At 37.2% G+C, this 19,960-nt stretch overlaps 1 protein-coding gene across 4 annotated transcripts in view; it reads left to right on the top strand.

Moving 5' to 3' along the window:
• Nucleotides 1-19,960, top strand: part of TBCK (TBC1 domain containing kinase) — a 285,598-nt gene that overhangs the window by 155,763 nt on the left and 109,875 nt on the right. For all 4 annotated transcript variants that reach the window (XM_043971552.1, XM_043971551.1, XM_043971553.1 and 1 more), the window contains 2 exons: nt 5,455-5,491; nt 9,790-9,951. In XM_043971552.1, the coding sequence (XP_043827487.1) occupies nt 5,455-5,491; nt 9,790-9,951 (199 nt within the window). The remainder of the gene's footprint in view (nt 1-5,454; nt 5,492-9,789; nt 9,952-19,960) is intronic.

Consider the following 19,960-nt stretch of genomic DNA (forward strand, 5'->3'; position numbering starts at 1 on the left):
GAGTGAGAGAAAAGGAAGTAGATTCACATAGAATAGATGGCTTTCTCAAAGGAGATTCTATGAGAAAGTGAGGAGAGATTGACCAAGAGCAGGTGGGGGCATTTATTGCTTGATTGAACAAAACTAATGAATTTCATGAAACAATTCAATGTACTCTAGGTGGTTGTTCCTCATCTCCTACTCTAGAAGTGAAAGCAAGCATTAAACAAGACTAGAGATCCTTCCCTTGGGTTAATCAATGCAACAGGAAAACAGGAAGAGCTGCATGGAATTATCTTTACATGTAACATATTCGATATTTTTGTGGACATGTATATACTTCCAGGACCTTAAACAAGCTCTGATCTTAACTTGATTTATTGAAAGTGTGAGTATCTGGAGAAGAGAAATGTTAAAGAAAGCTTCCTTAATATAATTTATTTTAAGGCAATTAACTTCACCTTCCTTTCTCTTCATTCACACCAAGCCCCCCCCCCCCCACCACCACCACACACACACACACACTCACACACACATTCACACACTCCTATTCGGAACCTTAATACCTGACACTTTGGACTATTGCAAATATCTTTCAATTGTTCTCCCTGTTGGCAATCTTTCCCTTCTCTCATGCATTCTTCATATAGCTACCAAATTAGTATTCCTAAAGCTCAGGTCTTATTGTATCATCTCTTTACTCTGTCATCTTCAGTAGCTCCCTATTGGCAATATGATGCAATGCCAATTACTCAGCCTGAAATTGTAGGCCTTCTATAATCTGTCTACAGTTCATTTTACTTCCTTTCACTTAATCTCTATTCCATTCACCTCCCCTAGGACTTTGCACAAGTGTCCCTCCATGTGGAATGTACTCACTTCTTTCCCAGTCCTCTGTTGATGCCTACCCTCCTGTTTAGCCAGTGCATATCTTGTCCATACATAGTTGTTCACATATTTTCTCTTTAGACTATGAGTTCCTTGAGAGTATGGACTGTCTTTTGCCTTTCTAATGTATCCCTGGAGTTTAACATGGCCCTGGCACATAGTAGGCACTTAATAAATGTTTATTGACTGACTGACTGACCTGTCTCTTGGAATATCGAGCTTCCTCCAAGTTGCCTGCATGAGTCCTTCTCTGAGCCTCCCTGTTATTAACATTCTTTTGAAATTATTTAGTGTTTTTAATTATCTATGTAACATATTTCCCTCCAAAAGCCTGTGAATTCCCTGAGGTCAAGCATAATTTTACTTTTGTCTATCAATCTCCAGTTCTGAGCACCGTACCTGACAAAAGATAGATGTTTAATAAGGATTTGTTAAAATGTATTAAATGACTGCAGTGAGACTGAAAGTAGCAAAATAAAAGATCCTCTAATGGAATTTGAGAGAAGAGTTTATGTAGAAATACTTGCGTTTTCGTGACCTTCAGGTAGCAAGATAAGACTGAAGAGCCTGTTGACTTTGGGAACCACTAAGACTTTAAATACCTCAGACTTCTCAAGACCTTAGATTACCTCCAGAAACCCTCTTGAGGCTATAAAATAAAACTGTTGACTCCTACAGTCTGAATCACTTTGGATTCTTTTCCTTCCCCCCCTCCCCCCAGCCTAGCATTCATGTGCATCTTAAGGTGGCATTCCCAGGTCTTCCTTCGAAGGATGGCACCCAGGTCATCCATCTCTTCAATCTCCCTCCAAGCGCAATCTAGACTTCTCCATCATTCCCTCACTCCTCCCCTCCCCCAACATTGTCCCAGCTTTTTTTTTTCATATAACAAAAGTTTCTTGGTACTGCATCTAATATCATTGGATAAAGTTAGAAGGGACCTTAGATGCCATTGAGTCCAACCCACTTTTTTTTTTTTTTTGCGGGGCAATGGGGGTAAAGTGACTTGCCCAGGGTCACACAGCTAGTAAGTGTCAAGTATCTGAGACCGGATTTGAACTCAGGTACTCCTGAATTCAAGGCCAGTGCTTTATCCACTGCGCCACCTAGCCGCCCCCACTTATTTTATTTTTAAAAGAATAGAAATCATTTTTTCACCCTTCCCCCACCCCTGCCGCAATTCCGTTAGAAAAACAACAATAAATTCCTTTTAATAATCATAGCCATACAAAAGAAATTCCCTCGTTAACCATGTTCACATATGTCCCCTTCTGTACCCTGAATCTATCATCGTTCTGTCAGGAGGTGCACAGAATGCTTCATCATTGGTCCTTTGGGATCATAAAGGTCATGACCTTAACCAGAGTTCTGGGGCCCAGAGTACTTAAGTGATCTGCCCAAAGCCACACAAGATACTAACTGTATAGGGCAGAATTTGAACCCAGGTCTTCTTGACACCAAGACCAGCATCCTAACCATTATACTACTCTGCCTTGCTCCCAAACACACTTAAAATAAATAAAACATATCATAGATTATACGAAAAGATTCCTGACAATTTTTAGACATCCTTTGTTTTTATTGGCCGCACGTGTCCAGCTCAAATACAGACAATCACTGAAGCCCTTTAGAAACTAAGTACGATTTTAACACATAAGACAGTAAGGTGGCTTAGAGTAAGGTCAGATTGATTACCTCTGACTTGAACTAGGTAAAAGAATTGTGAGGGTTTTCTTTTGTTGACTGAGAAAGATAGCAGGACTGCTTCCTACTTGGCTCGGTTCTGTTTCGAATCTAGACAAAGCTAAATACTAAATGGTAATATAAATTTGGACAGGGCCCACCTGCAAATGCAGACAATAGCTTACTTTTCAGTACACTGCCAGCTTCCTTTTGCCACCTATGTAGAGCTCTTCTGTCCCTCCTTAGTTCTAATTAGAAATGCATCAGGTATCTACAGTTTTATAGGCTCATGATTTTCCTGTTTTTGTTTTGTTTTGTTTTTTAAATGAGAGGTATTCGTGTTTTTTTCTTTTGCTTCATCATATTTTACATTTATTTAATTTTGTGGCTTTTTTAGGGTTATAATAACTGTGCTTCTTGAAATCAAGTTTTCTTTATAAAATAATTGATCCCCCCCAACCCAGATAGCTCTGAATGTGTCAATGTGAGACTTCAGCAAAACCTTAGGAAACAGTTGTTAATATAGCTATTACTGCCTAGCATTGCCAGGGGGCAGTATATACTAAGCTGATCTTTTCTGCAAACTAGTACAAACTGAAAGCCATGAACTGGAGAAAATAAAACACATATAAATCCCAATTGGTCTCGAGTTTTTGCTTTTAGATGAAGAAATGATCAATAATTACAGATATTTTTCTTAGGGAATGCATTTGACATGTTTTTATATTCATAATACAGATCTTATTTTTTTGACAATAGGCTTTTTTAAAAATATCATTGCTTTTCAGGTACCTATTCATTGCAAATTATTAGGAAGTTGCACGAATACTCTGGTGAGCAGCCAATGGTCTGGTTGCCAATGGGTTTGGGAAACATTTGGGGTATGGTGTTCAAATCTCTCACTCTCTCTCCCACTCTTTATTATCTCCCTCCTTCTGCTTCCCTCTATTATCCCCCCTCTATTATCTCTTTCTCTTCCTTTCTCTCTCTTCCTCTCTGTCTCTGCCTCTGTCTGTCTCTCTCTCTCTCTCTTTCTCTCACATCCAAACACACATGCACATGTATGCGGGCCATGACTGCGGGACAGTACCATTCCCAAAGTACCACTAAAAGATGAATCTACTATTTATTGTCTTTCAACACCCTTAGTCTTCATTTTACAAAACTACTCTGAACTAAAAGAAATTGAAATCAATTTCAAGAACATATTCATTATAATCAACAAGTGAACTTTTTTTCAACTATCATTTGATGTACTTAAACAATTAAATAGGCTTTAAAAATATATACAGAGGGGGGCAGCTAGGTGGAGCAGTGGATAAAGCACTGGCCCTGGATTCAGGAGGACCTGAGTTCAAATCCAGCCTCAGACACTTGCCACTTACTAGCTGTGTGACCTTGGGCAAGTCACTTAGCCCTCATTGCCCCCACCAAAATAAATAAATAAACAAACAAACAAATAAATAAATAAATGAAAGATATACAGAAAGACAGCATTCCGTGTTAGTTTAGTTTTTTTTTTTAAAGGATTGCTAGTTAATATGTATTGTGTTTTGTTTTTAAAGAAATCAACCAAAGAATCTTGACTTTTTTATTGAGACTCTTTATAAATGAATGCTTGAGCCAGAGTTATGCTTTTATGGTGTCTCTCCATAGAAAGAAAGACAACTTGACCTAATGGATAGAGAAATGGACTTGGAGCCAGGAACACCTGGTTAAGTCCAGCCTTTGATACATGGTGATCATATGACCCTTGGCAAGTCATTTAATAGGCTTCAGGAAACTAATACTAAAAATTATAGAGATGGTGCCAATGTACATTGGTAAAAGGGGGTTTCCTCATTAAAATTTCCCTGTATCAGAGCAATTATAGGTCCTGTATCCATCCCTATCCCTACTCTGGATGACATGAATATTTGGATATATTCAGTAAGTGTGACCCAGTATAACTTATTTTTGGTCTCAAGTCATATGTTTAAGGACCTGTTGGCAAGGTAGATCTTTTAGGAATCTCTCTCCCACACAAAGAATTTAATGTGTGTTTTATATGTGCCCTGATCTGACATACTTAGTAAAGCAAGCAACTAATTAAGCCCAGTGCAAGAATATTCTATTCCTGGATCCTTACCCTTTTTAGAGTCTGTTATGAAAATTCCTGTTAACTGAGCAAATGGCTACAGACGTCATCATGCTTTGTATTTATATAACACCTTTTTATGGAGAGCTTGGAGTGCTTTTCAAAGATCGTCATTTCATCAGGGCTCATAATTACCGAGTAAGGTACTGTGAAGCTGATGAAGACCTATAAAATGTCAATAATACTTTTACATACTCTGAAAATACATACTCTTCAAATGAATATCCTACATTTGCCCTTAGTACTCCTCAGAATCATTGCTCTAGCATCTTAAGAAACTTATGCATTTTCAGTTCATATACTCTATGAATTGTCCCTAAGGACTATCCACGACCTTCCTAATAAAACATAGGTGGTTTAAGAGGCATCTTGGCTAAATGGATAGAGAACCAGCCTCAGTTTAGAAAGACTTCTGTTCAAGTTCTATTTTTGGTCACCCTGGGTGAATCACTTTACTTTTATTTTAATTTAATTAACTTAATTTTATTTAATTTACTTTGCCCCAGATAATTCTCAGACTATTAAGTTGCAGAACACTCTCAGATCTGCATTGATAGAAGATGTGTTATCACTTACTGGGATAAGGAATTTCTTTTCCCAATCAAATAAGTTCAGATTAGGAGGGGGAAAAAAGACAGAATTACAGTCATCTCTAGTCTATTTGGTTTTGAATAGAATAAAGATGCTTTTTCAAAAAATAGCAGAGTCATGCTAATTAAACATTGTCACAATAAACTCTTATTCTCTCATCTCCCTCTTTTTTACAGCTCTATGCCATTCCTTGGTTCCTTACCATGTTTACACGTAAGTATATCTTTTTTTGTTTTCCTTTATCTGTTGATATATTGTTGGTATTATTTAGGGTCTATACAACTCCTAGATTATTCACATTTTTTAGTTAAAACACATGTAGTGTCAATAGCATCTGAATTGCATGCTAACTTAATAGATTTTTATTAAAAGTATCTTTTTGTTCAGTTATTGTTTTTCAGTTATGTCTGACTCTTCATAACCCCATTTAGAATCTTCTTGGCAAAAAATACTAGAATAGTGTTCCCTTTCCTTCTGCAGCTCATTTTACAGATAAGGAACTGAGGCAAAGAGAGTTAAGTTACTTTCCCAGGGTCTTACAGTTAGTAAGTATCTGAAGCCAAATGTAAACACAGGAAAATGAGTCATTCTGACTCTAGGTCCAGCACCCTATCCATTGTGCCACCTAGCTTCCAAAAGTCTATAAATATATAAAAAGAAAATGTATAAATTACCTTTGGTTCTTAAGGATCCAGTATGATAACCTACACATTTGTGGGTTCTCACTTTCTAACAGTGTTTAGGTCTTTCCTCCTAGAGATAGAGTGTGATGGTGTGAACTTTATAGACTACAGGTCAGTCATGTTGTGAAAATTCAATGAAAGATTTGTGGAAGTTTGCCAAGATAATGATGTAGGGTTCACACAGCCTACAGTTCATGTCACTGTGCCCCTATTGAAAAAAGCACTGTGCATGGGGCTGCTAGGTGGTACAGTGGATAAAGCACCGGCCATGAAGTCAAGAAGACCTGAGTTCAAATGTGGTCTCAGACACTTGACACTTATTAGCTGTGTGACCCTGGGCAAGTCACTTCACCCTCATTGCCTTGAAGAAAAAAAAAACAAAAACACTATGCAGTTTTAAATGCAGTGGATAATGCACCGGCCCTGGATTCAGGAGTACCTGAGTTCAAATCCGGCCTCAGACACTTAACACTTACTAGCTGTGTGACCCTAGGCAAGTCACTTAACCCCAATTGCCTCACTAAAAAAAAAATAAATAAATAATAATAAATAATAATAATATCCCTTTAGTAGTGGTTGCTCATGGAACCAATTCTTCACAATCAAACAATTATTTTTAAAGATTTTGTGGCAACTGAAATTTTCCTCATTTTCCCAAAACCAGGCCCATTTTAGAAATAAAGCAGATTATATTTAACTCCTTCAGTATAAGAAAATAGAGGTCCTAATTTTGGAAACGGCCACTTTATAGTTCTGATAAACAAAGCTAGTGAGGGTCTAAGGCTGGACTTAAACTCATGCAGAGGAGTCTTCCTGACTCTGGGCCCAGTGCCGTATCCACTGTACCATGTAGCTGCCCAGATAAATAAAGACTTGTTCATTTGAGAAATTAGAGAGTACCCACCACTAGAGGGATTGGGAAAGGCATCCTATAAGGGCTGGCTCATGACCTAGACATTCTAAGAACTAGAAGTGAGGAAAAGGTGCATTCCAGACATGGAGGAGACCCTAGGTAAAGGCCCAGAGACAAGAGATGCAGTCCTGGTTTGGAGAAGCAGGAAGGGTTTGGAAGGAACATAACATGCATGAAGGCCAGTAATATGAAATATAGCTGGAAGGATCTGACTGATCCAGAATATGGAGGACTTTGTATGCAAAGCTGAGGAATTTGATCCAGAGTCCCTGGAAGTCTGGGGTCCAACTGGAAGGCTGCTATTTATTTTTGAGGTTTCTCGTGGAAACTAAGGCAAAGTCACCATATATGTGGCCATCCCTGGTTCAGTGCTACTTCCTGCCACCATGATTCTTTTCAGTAACAGACTATTCTCAGATGACTGGTCATACTTGAACTGTGATTTCAACCATCCAAAAAAGAGAGCCTTGTTTCATTATGTGTCAGGCACTGTACTGAGTTGAAGGAAGCCCCAAAAGTCTCCTGAACAAGAAAAAGGAAGAATATTTATTCCTAGGCCCAGGAAGCCAATAAGGCGGAGGTCTCTAGATTCCCATCACCCCGCCTCAGAGAATAGAAACTCTGTTGCTTTATTAGTTAGAGAAAGCCCTTTAAACCAAAAAAGACATTTTGGTAGGTTCATCTAGAATGAGGTTCTTTGCATAGCCAGTAGTAATGAGAGTCGATGCCTTCTTTTCCCATACCTCCAGTCTGGCCCTTGTCCCCAAAAGGTAGATTAGACTACCAATTACCACCATTTCATTTTAACTTAAAAACAGGTTATCATAATTAATCTCTCCATTAACTATTCTCCAGAATGATCAAATGCTTAGTCTTGGCCCATGTACATCATACTCAAAGCTCATAAACATTGAATCTTAAGTTGTGGAAGTCATCTCAACCAACTATGTCATGTTCCAGATAAAGAAATGAAACCTATGAAGGTTAAGGGACTTGCCCAAGTTCATAGCAGAGTTTGGGTTGAAAGCCAGGTTCCCTGATTGTTACTTAAATTGGAGGGGGAAAGGACAGCCACTTTGGGAATAGTTAAAAATGAGTTGTTGACTAAGGATTGGAAATATCGATACAAATACAGAGTTAATGTTCTGTAACAAATGTGCTTTTTGCTATCTGTCAAGCAATTTAAACAAGAGACATGAGTTTTGTAGCATCAATAAAAGCTACACAGAAACCTCAGACAGCAAAACATAAAGTTTGAGTAAGCAAACAACACTGGTTGTTGATGACCTTAAAATTCTTTGAGAAGTGTTAAGAAGCATGTTCTGGCCAAATTTTTTCTTGCTAAATAATAATAGACCACGATCTAAGTTGCAAAATCAGTAAATACCAAAATGAACCTAAAAGGTACCATTTTCTGATCTAACTTTCCATCTAGAAGAGTTTTCCTTCTATTTTTCAGTATAGTTGAGGTTCTAGGTACAAGGTTCAAGACTTTAGTAATGGTCTGTGTTTCATTTCCTAAGAAACTGAGATGAGCAAAAAACAGTAATGGAATTGAGGTCTTCAGCAATGCAACAGCTGAAAAAAGTTTCTGATTTAAAATGTCCGGACAGTTTAATCAAAATGTACACTTAATTAAGCACAAACAACATTCGATCTATACAACTAGAGGCAGTATGTCATTTTGTCTACAATAAATTCCTATCCTAATTCCAAGCTGGTAAATGAGTCCTGGCATAAGTAATCCTGAAAAAATGTAGATTTTGACAAAAGAATTATTAGGAATCAGGAGATGGCCCTGTGTCTTCATGCCTTAGATTAGATGGTAAAACATACCATTTTTCTCCATTAACTAATCAGAGCAAAGTTGTTTCAGTACACAATCTTTGGGAGATAAATGCTCTTTGCAAAGAATAACAAGATTCATTCCCTTTTAGAGAGCATAAATCAGAGAGTAGTATTTTGATCAACCAGAAATTTGCATGCTCTTATTTTCACACACTTTTGCAGAACATCCTCACACTTGAATACAGATTGAATAGAATAAGGACTCTATTAAAACTGACATTAGAGGTGAGAACATGTCATCAGCGAGAACATTTTGATGTTAAACAATTTTCAAATCACAATTTTCCCTAGGGAGAAATAAATATTCTTTCAAAAATAAATGCCTCTTAAAGCCCATGTGATATTGTTTGTTCTTGAACTATAAGGAAATTGTTACATGATAATAGCTAATAATAAAAGCTAGCATTTATATAGCACTTTAAGGGTTATAAAATGCTTTACAAATACTGTATCATTTTATTTTCACAACTGCCCTGGGAGGGGTAGATGCTATTATTTTTTTCCAGGGCAATTAGGATTAAGCGACTTGCCCAGGGTCACAAAGCTAGTAAGTGTCAAGTGTCTGAGGCTGGATGTGAACTCAGGTCCTTCTGAATCTAGGGCTGGTGTTTTATCCACTGTGCCACCTAGCAGCCCCTGGTAGATGCTATTATTATCCCCATTTTACAGATGAGGAAACTGGGGCAGACAAAGGTGAACGGGTTTAGGACAGCTAGTAAGAGTATGGAACTTGATTTGAACTCAGGTCTTCTTGGTTCCAGGTGTAGTGCTCCACCTAGCTATCCCTTAGCTATTGTTAATGCCTGTTATTTTGTTTTTTGGCTTGTTTGTTTTTTTAGTTTTTTGTGGGTTTGGGGTGTGTGTGTGTGTGTGTGGCAGTTGGGGTTAAGTAACTTGCCCAGAGTCACACAGCTAGTAAATGTCAAGTGTCTGAGGTCGGATTTGAACTCAGGTCCCCCTGACTCCATGGCCTCTGTGCCACCTAGCTGCCCCTAATGCCTTTTATTTCAAAAGTTAATGTTAATGTTATTTATCATTTCACTTTTTTTGTTTATGTTATATGGCAGACGTATTTCCACTGCACAAGATTTTTCATCTCTGGGATACGTTACTACTTGGAAATTCTTCCTTCCCATTCTGCATTGGAGTGGCCATCCTCCAGCAACTGCGAGACCGGCTCTTAGCTAATGGCTTCAATGAGTGCATTCTGCTCTTCTCCGACTTACCAGGTATATGGAGCTCTGCATAAATACTGAGATGCATATGTGAATAAGCTGTGACTGAAAAGTAAGAAGCCATTTGGCAAGATGAATTACATAACATTATAGCCACATTGACATTTGTGCATTGTAAGATGAAGAGTTTATATACACATGTCCTTTTGGGCATTATTCTTAACATATTGTGACATTATTTAAAAGTGATTAGCTAAAATATTTACTAATAGTGGTCTGAAAAGACTGGTATATCCTAAAATGTATTCCCCAAGTATTGAAAGAATTGTGTTCTTAACTTCATCTGTAACTTTGTTGTTTAGAATTTAAAATTGTCCTATAAAAATGGTAGTTGGGAAGTTAGGCTAGCTTGCAAAAGCCTAGTTAACACATAACTTTGCTCAAATGTTTAAATGGATCTGATGTCATCAATTTGGATGATTGGTTGATTCCTTTTAGTGTTGCGGATCATAGCTCCAGCCATGCTTGTGCCTCAGGGGTTTACCCAGCATGTAGGAGGCCTCCTTCCTCACTTTCTTTGACATAACAAGGGTATGAAAAGAACATCCATAATCTTTTACCCTCACCATATGATCTCCAACTTCTCTTCCTTGGTTATATGCTGCACCCTTCTCATACGTGCTATCACCCATCATATAGCGCCCTTTTTAAATTTTCTAGAGACTCATAACCATGACCTGCTGCCTCACATTGTAGGATGTTGGTATTTTTTTTTAAAGAAATTGATCTTTGTTTCCATGAGAATCTTGGGGGTCTATAAAAAGCTGTGTGCTTCTTCTATTCAGTTCTAGATCCACCTAGTGGTCTCTCTGTATTCATTGTCCCAGATAAGCATACTGATGGACAAATGCGTATATAACTGGGCAGTGGGAGTTCTTCATTCATTTTTTATTTGCTGTGTAAATGGTCAGGCAACAATACTTTGAAGTAGTCATAGATATCTTCCTAGAAGCTCTACAGTGTTCCAAGTTCAAGTTTTGATGCAACCAGCACAATGTCATCGGGGTCATTGTTGGACCTCAGGATCCACAGAGAATCCCTCTATGACTTGGACTTTTCACTGGATCTCTTCTATCACAGTGCAGAACATGTTTGCAAATCTCTCTCTCCCTGTTTTATGCCTTGCCTTATATTTATAATTAGAGGGCCATTAAACAGGGTTATTTCTATTGATACATCTTTCAGGAAATCTTGAATGACCTTTTTTTTTTTTTTTTCAGGGCAGTGAGGGTTAAGTGAGTTGCCCAGGATCACACAGCTAGTCAATGTCAAGTGTCTAAGGCTGGATTTGAACTCAGGTCCTCCTGAATCCTGGGCCAGTGCTTTATCCACTGTGCCACCTACCTGCCCCGAAATCTTGAATGATCTTGATGTAGGAATGACACATACCTTTTTGGGAAAGAACATTTATAGTGGCATTTCACTATACAAATCAAATGTTTATCTGGTGATTTTGCAGGGGGAGGCTGTTTTATGATTGACAAACAATAAGTACATCTTTCAGTTGACTGTAAAAGATGTGATCCATTGCTAAATATTGTTTGTGAGAGCCTGCTTGTTTTCTAGTAATGCTCTCATCGAGGAAGCCCATGATTTTTTGTACAGGTAGTTACCAAAAAAGATTTTGTAGACATGGGGCAGCAGACATGTTGGTGCACAGGTTACAAATGTTAATCCTGATCAGCTTTTTTCAGTATTAATAAGGTTAGAAATACTTTTGATGATTTTGATATCTTCCCATGTTTCAGATTCCATGTATATCAGTCAATCCCTCAACAAACTCACAATAGTGTTGATGTATGGAAGGCATAAACCTTGTTAGAAAAGATCCTTTATAGTAGTTTTACTCTACCAAATCAAGTATCTGTCTGTTTGAGTTTGGGGTGTTTTGTTTTTTGGGGGGGTTTTGTAATTGACAGTTCTTCTCTGAATACACTTGGTCCAATCTGGTGGCTTTTCTGGTATTGTGCTGAAATATTATACCCTTGAAATGAAAATTAGTATAAAACAGTACTGTTGATACAACAATACTAAATATTGATATGAATCAATATTTCAGTTGTATATACTCTTCAACCCTAAGCAGCTCCTGAGAATTGGAACCTAGCATTCTTATAAAGTAGAAATGATTCCTCTGAAATTGTCCCTTTAATCATTTCTTATGGCACAATAGTATTGTTCCATTATAATTATATGCCATAATTTGTTCACTTATTCCCCAATTTCCCATCCATTAAATAATTACCATGCCAAAAGAAGAGAATCATATTAGTCTTGATATCCTTACTGCAAATAAAGCCAAAAGATGAAAGGACTTTGAAGCTAAATGTTACAAAGTTTTCCCTCTGAGTAAAAAAATGGGAATTGGCAGGATTGATCTTAACATGCATCAAGTGAGTTCACGTCCTAGGACATTTGGTCATCTCGTGTTGCAGTGTTTATGATAAACGTTTGGGGGGGAAAATCTTTGAAGATAATTATAGCTTACACACTGCAGAGGATGAGGACTTAGAGAAATTCAGTGAATAATTTGATAAGGCCCTCCAAATTAAAAGAACATACATTTTAATATTTGGTAATTTGAATTTAAAGATGGGCATGAAGGGGCTGATGAAAAATATTTTGGAAAACAAAATGGGAATTTCATACTAAATAAGCTTCACATTTATGTGTCATGAATACTTTAAGAGGAGGAGTCCAGAGACACTAGATGTGGAGTAAATTGAATATCATCTCACACCCAAATACTGTACCACCTAATTGTACTTACTGTGCATGCTAAGATACCCAACAGATGTTCAAACCATGGAACTGGTCCCTCAGAACATAGATCATGGACAGATATTGTGAATGGTTAACAAACTAGGTCTAGTCATGAATAGAAATAAAATAGGTTGAATTGCCTTTAAGTAATCACTTTTATTGACCTTAAACTTACCCATAGAACAGAGGCCCATCTTTTTAACATAAAGATTGCTGTCGTTGAGTTATGGCGTAAAGAAAGTCATCAGAGAGAAAGAGAGGGATGTATGATTCTTCATGAGATGAGCTAGCATCATGATGGACAGCGCATATGGTTCTGTTGGTATCCATATAAAGTCTAAAGGAGGCCCCCTCTTGTATACGCCCTTTGGAACATTTAAATAACAAGGAATTCACATAAGTGTAAATGTTTTGTAATCTGACCCACATTGGGGAGATCCTAGGTACATAAAATTATTGAAATATGCCAGTGATTATACTATCTGACCCAAATACTTTAATATTTTAAATACCTTCAGTCCATCTTTCTCGTTAAAATAATCACAATAATAATAATGCCTTGGAGTAATTTAATATTTTTTCTCCAATGAACTCTGTTATTAATTTTTATAACTTATCAGATTAAAAATTAAGGTAGTTTGTTTCTTACATTTAAAAGGACATTTGTTCTTTTCCAAGAAAATTTTGGAGAAGACCAAACTCTCTCTTTTGTGTGTTTGTGTATGTGTGTATTTCTTTGACAAAACAAAGAGGCTAATTCTGTAAACTAGGAGAACTGTCTGTACCATGCAGATGTTTTCTTCTTGTTCCCAGCATGCCAAAGTAAACAGACAGTGATTGATCAGGATTAAAAGCATTTTCCAGTCTGCCCTAAAAAAGCTAAATTAAGTTTGTTAGGGTTGTTAATTATGTATTTCCAAGTAAGGCAGATTTCTTGTCCTTCTAGTCTAAGGGCACTACTCAGAAATCCATCAGGAAAAGGGTTTTTTTTAGCCTATCACCAGTTATGAACTTGTCAGCAGAACTACTTGACCATTTGAAAGTAAATAAATATTATCCTTTATCTGAAAATAACAAGATTATATTAGCTTCCATCTGTCTTGTCAAGAAGGTAAACTCTGTTGTCTCTTTTAAGAAAGAATACCCTTTGTTTATGTAAGGTGGCTTGATCCAAAATGCCTTCCTTTCACCAGCCCAATTTTACTATTGTCTAATATTTCCCTTTTGGAAAAAGTTCTACTAGAAGCAAACTTTTGAAGAACTGTTCCAAAGCCAGTAAATAAAGGGGTATTTAAAACAAAAGGTTCACACATGCAAAATAATTCTACATATTCACACTTCCCTAAATCAAACTTCTGGCTACATGAGATCATTTCTTTAATGAATTCTTTATCAACTAGTTATTTCCTTCTTACATTCTGCTTGATCAGACAGGATTATCATCTTGACCTGCTGAAAAACTTGTACATGGTACCTGACTTTTGGGTGTTATATTCTTGGGAGGAGTTAAAAAATGTTTTTTTTTAAGATTACAAGAAGAATTTAAACATTTTTTTAAAGCAGAATTGTATGGAATATCAATCTCAGGACATGTTTGAATGAGAAAAGCATGTTTCTCAGCTCCTTTAAAAGACATAGATGATAACTCAACATGTGGTTCCTAGCTCCTGAGTATATACTCAGAAATGGAGTAAAGTTGATTATTGTATGACTTATGAAACATGTTAAACTCCATTTAAACTCAAGTAGATTAGCAATAACAACAAAAATGTTCAGGGCAACCGTGACCACTAACAACAAAGATGACCTTCATGTTGGTGGAAGAAAGTTGATAAGAAGGTGTTGCTTTTTCAATTCTTCTCCCTTACTACATTTTCCTTCCCTAGAACAAATCCTGTCACCTCTCTGTTTATTTCCATATACAGAACTGAAAAATATTATAGGTTGCTCCCAATTTTAATCAGGGCTGTGGTCTAAAATCTTATTTAGAAGTTGACTTGAGGTTCAGCTAGGTGGTGCAGTGGATAGAGCACCGGCCCTGAATTCAGGAGGACCTGAGTTCAAATCTGGCCTTAGACACTTAACACTTACTAGCTGTGTTACTCTGGTCAAGTCACTTAACCACAATTGCCTCACCAAAAAAAAAAAAAAAAGAAGTTGACTTGGAATGCATTTTCCTAAATTATTAAGGTTGCTGGACCAATTTACCAGAAAAGTATTTACACCATACTGTACCTGAAGTATAGTGCATATTAACATATCATGTTTCATTTTTTTGTAAAACAAAAACAAATATCTTTAAGTTAAAAGAAACTTAAAGATTGGAACTAAATATTAAAATAATAATATCAGATGAAGGCCTAACATCTAGACCGTTTAAAGACTAATATTTCCAATGGAGCAATCATCAAAGGTTATAAAGAGTCATCATGGGAAGGAATCAATGCAAACCATTCGTAAACAAATGAAAAGATGTTCAAAATCCCTAATAATGAAAAGAAATGAAAATCAGACAACCTTAAGATATCACTTTATTTCCCTAAAATAGAAAAAAAAAATTAAGGTTAAAGTCCATTGTTGGTGGGTCTGTGAGGAAATAGGGTTCTCTAATCCATTTTTAGTCCTATCTGTGAACTAGAGCAAACATTTAGAGAACAATGTGGGCTCTCTATATAGAACCCTTTCACCTTATAATAATGCTTTTTTTGAGAAAATGCATCAGATTTCTTATATGGACTCAGTGACCAACAAAGGGTGGAAAACCTTTTGTTTCCTCCCCTCCCATTGTTAGATCATTAGAACAATAAATTCATTCAGAAAACCTAAATTTAGATTATGGATTACACTCTGCATAACATTGGATGATTTACCTTTCCAAGACTCTTTCTCATCTGTAAAATAAGGAGATTGAACTAGATCAGTTGTTCTCAAATTTTTGGTCTTAGCACCTCTTTAAGCTCTTAAAAATTATTGAGAACTTTCCATTAAGAGCTTTTGTTTATGTGGGTTATATCTATTAATATCTATCATATTTGAAATTAAAACATTGTGAACACCCTTAAAGGATCTTAAGAGATTCCCAGGGTTTTATAATTCTTACTTTGAGAATTGCTGAACTAGATGATCCCTTTGGTTCTTTCCGTCACTAAATCCTGTGATTTTTTCCAAGATGTCCTCTCTCCCTCCTTACTCTTCCCACCTACCAGGTAAGGGGTAAAAAGGTAGCTGCAGACCTAGCTCCAAACTACTAATAGGGTCACTTTGGGGTGCCAGATTTTTTTTTGGAGGGAGGCGGGGCAATGAGGGTCAAGTGACTTGCCTAGGGTCATACAGCTATTAAGTGTCAAGTGTCTGAGGCTGGATTTGAACTCAGGTCCTCCCAAATCCAGGACTGGTGCTTTGTCCACTGTGCCACCTAGCTGCCCCTGGGGTACTAGATTTTAGGAAGGACACTGATGAATTGGAGTGCATACAGAAGAGAGCAATCAAGATAGTGAAGAACCTCGAGTTTATGCCATGTGGAGATTGGCCAAAGTAACAGATTCTTGGCCTGGAGAAGACAAAGAAGTCTTGAGAGGAACATGATAGTCAGAAAGTGTCATGTGGAAGAAGGATTAGACTTGATGTCTGACTCTAGTGGTAAAAAGTGAGGACAGCGGGCTGAGGTCACAAAGTCAAATTTAGTCTTCATATTAGAATAAACTTCCATCATCGCTCTCCAGAACTAATTTTCTCTCTCTGGGCATAATGGCGGGTTCGCCCTCTCTGGAGGCCTTCAAACAAAACCCAAATGACCTGTTGAATGTGTTCATAGAGCAAATCCTTCTTCAGGTGTAATATCCAAAAGTGAGAACCCTTCTCACTCAGAAAGTTCATGATTCTATGAGGATTGTTTTCTGGTTTTTGTCATTGTCTTTATCATCTTTTTTTGTTTTTTAGTTTTTTCTGGGTTTTGGGGGTTTTTTGCGGGACAATGAGGGTTAAGTGATTTGCCCAGGGTCACACTGCCAGTAAGTGTCAAGTGTCTGAGGCTGGATTTGAACTCAGGTCCTCCTGAATCCAGGGCCAGTGCACCACCTAGCTGCCCCATGTCGTCATCTTTGTTGTTGTTGTTGTCATTGTCATTGGTGGTGGTTGCCATGACCTGGCAGCAAACCCTTTTGGTTATGTCTCTTTACACTAGGGTAAGCTGACCCTTGGACAGCAGACCCATTTCTTACCTAAACTGACTGGAAATTTTTCAGGCATGGCATAATTGTCAAAATTTGCACTCCATAAAAGTATAACCTCAGGAACACTAAGTCATCTTAGGCTAGGATGAGAAACTAGAGGAAGAATATTGTGGAAGAATGTCTTAAAAATCATCATATTAATTGAATACAAGTTTTTTTTGTATTCCTACATGATATTTACAGTAAAATTTAATGAAAAAGTTGTATGCTTTCTGGTGAAGGGAAGAAATATTACATTTATCTTGTGCCTCTCAAGTACATCATGATTACTAAAATAATCAATTAGCAAGCATTTATTAAGGCACTATGCTAAGTACTGGAGATACAAATGTAACTTTTTTGTGCAGTTATTTGTTTTCTCCTCCATTAGATTGTGAGGTCCTCAAGAGGAGGGACTGGAGTCAGAAAAATCTGAGTTCAAGTCGTACATTAGATAGAACTAGCATTATGACCCTGAGCAAGTCACTTGACCTCCATTTGCCTCAGTTTCCTCATTCCTCCCAGGGTTGTGAGGATCAAATGAAGTAATAATTGTAAAACACTTAGTACCATGCCTGGCACATGGTAGATGCTTAGTGTTTATTGACTGACTACTCTCAAGAAGTAGGAGAGATAACATGTACACATATAAGTATATGCAAGTCACTGGCAGCTTGGGGAATCAGGAAAGGCTTCATTTCATAAGTAACATTTCTGCCAAATTTTGAAAGAAACTGGCCTCTAAGAGAGGGAGATGAGGAAAGGAGTTCATTCAAGACATGGGAGACTGCTTGTGAACAATTGCAGTGATCCAAAATGGAGTATTTTATGGAAGAATCTAATTTTTCAAATTTATTATCTATGTATTTTGGGCATTCTCTCTTTTTAAAAAAATTTTTTTAGTTTCAAACTTTCTTCCTCCCTCCAACCTTCCCAGTGGGTAGACACTGAGAAGTCAAGCAATATGACATCAATTATATATATGAAATCATATAAAAAATATTTCTAAATTAGCCATATCATAAAAGATTAAGACATATAAAGTGAGAAAATTATATTTCAATATGCCCTCAGTTCATCAGTTCTCTCTCCCATCTTTTTCCTTTCTTGTGCTGTTTCTGTTTTATAGTAAATATTACCAATTATGTGCAATGAAAGTTATTTTAGTTTTTCAGAGATTGAAAATGTAAACTGAAAGCAAATTAACTTGGAATCATGAAATGACTGAATGTGAGGGACCTTAAAAATTCAAAGGGAGTGGTTACTTAAACACCAGGCAAGCTGAGAACGTGCCTCTCCTTAAATCCTACCACCTGGGACCCCCTGAAGCTTGGGACAATGCTTCCTGGAAGAAATTCCCCACTTTAAGAAGGAGTTAAAAGGCCAAGAAATAGGCTAGGATGAGGAGCAGGCAGAAAAAGATGTGGGCCTTCGAAAGTTTCTTTGGTGACAAGGTAGATCAAAATACACCCTCAGAGAAGATAACAAAGTCAAAACTCCTACATCCAAAGCTTCCAAGAAAAATATGAATTGGTCTAAGGCCAAAGAAGCACTCCAAAAGGACTTTGAAGATAAAGTAAGAGAGGTAGAGGGAAAAATGGAAAGAGAATTGAAAGTGATGCAAGAGGTTCATGAAAAAAAGTCAACAGCTTGAAAAGCTAAATGGGCCATATGGAAAAGAAGGTACATAAACTCTCTGAAGAAAATCATTGCTTAAAAATTAGGATTGAGCAAATAGAAGCTAATGACTTTATGAGAAATCAAGACACAATAAAGCAAATCCAAATGAATAAAAAATTAGAGGGCAATGTGAAATATCTTCTTGGAAAAATAGCTGACCTGAAAAATAGATCCAGTAGAGATAATTTGAAAATTATTGGACTACCTGAAAACCATGATCAAGGAAATGGCTTAGGCATCATCTTCCAGGAAATTGTCAGGGAAAATTGCCCTGATATTCTAGAAGCAGAAGGTAAAATAGAAATTGAAAGAATCCACTGATCCCCTCCAGAAAGAGATCCCAAAAAGGAAAACTTTCAGGAATATTATAGCCAAACTCCAGAGATCCCAGGTCAAGGAGAAAATATTGGAAGCAGCTCGAAAGAAACAATTCAAGTACCGTGGAGCTACAGTCAGGATAACACATGATCTAGCAGCTTCTACATTAAAAGGTCAGAGGGCATGGAATATGATATTCCAGAGGGCAAAGGAACTGAGATTATAACCAATAATCACATACCCAGAAAAACTGATACTCTTTCAGGGGGAAAAATGGGACTTCAATGAAAAAGAGGGCTTTCAGCCATTTGTGATGAAAAGACCTGAACTGAATAGAAAATTTGACTTTCAAATGCAAGACCCTAGAGAAGCATAAAAAGTTAAACAGGAAAAAGAAATCATGAGGGATGTTAAAAGGTTGAACTGTTTACATTCCTACATGGAAAGATGATGCTTCTAATTCATAAGAACTTTCTCAGTATTAGGGCAGCTGAAAGGAGTATACTTAGACAGAGGGCACAGGTGTGAATTGAATATGAAGGGATGATACCTGTAAAGCATTTATTTTTTGTTTATCCTTTTTGTGTGTGGGGGTGGTTTATGTCACCTAGCTGCCTCATGATGACATCTTCAGGGGGTGAGAGGAATGCACTGGAAGAAACAGAAAGGGAGAAATGGAATAGGGTAAAGTAGCTCACATAAAAGAAACAAGAAAAAGCTTATGGAGTGGAGATGGGGAAGAAGCAGGGATGTAAGTGAGCCTTACTCTCATCAGAATTAGATCAAAGTGGGAATAACATACACACTCAAGTGGGTATAGTAATATATCTTGCCCTGTGGGAAAGTGTGAGGAGAAGGAAATAGAGGGGGAGAGGTGAAGGAATGAAGGGCAAATTGGGAGAGGGGCAATAAAAAAGCAAAACACTTTTGAGGAGGAATAGGGTGAAAGAGGATAGAAAATAGAGTAAATATCAAGGAGAGGGAATAGGATGGAGGATAATCCAGTTAGCAATAGTAAATGTGAAAGAAAT

Source organism: Dromiciops gliroides, chromosome 6 (genome assembly GCF_019393635.1).
Source record: "Dromiciops gliroides isolate mDroGli1 chromosome 6, mDroGli1.pri, whole genome shotgun sequence".
NCBI lineage: Eukaryota > Metazoa > Chordata > Mammalia > Microbiotheria > Microbiotheriidae > Dromiciops > Dromiciops gliroides.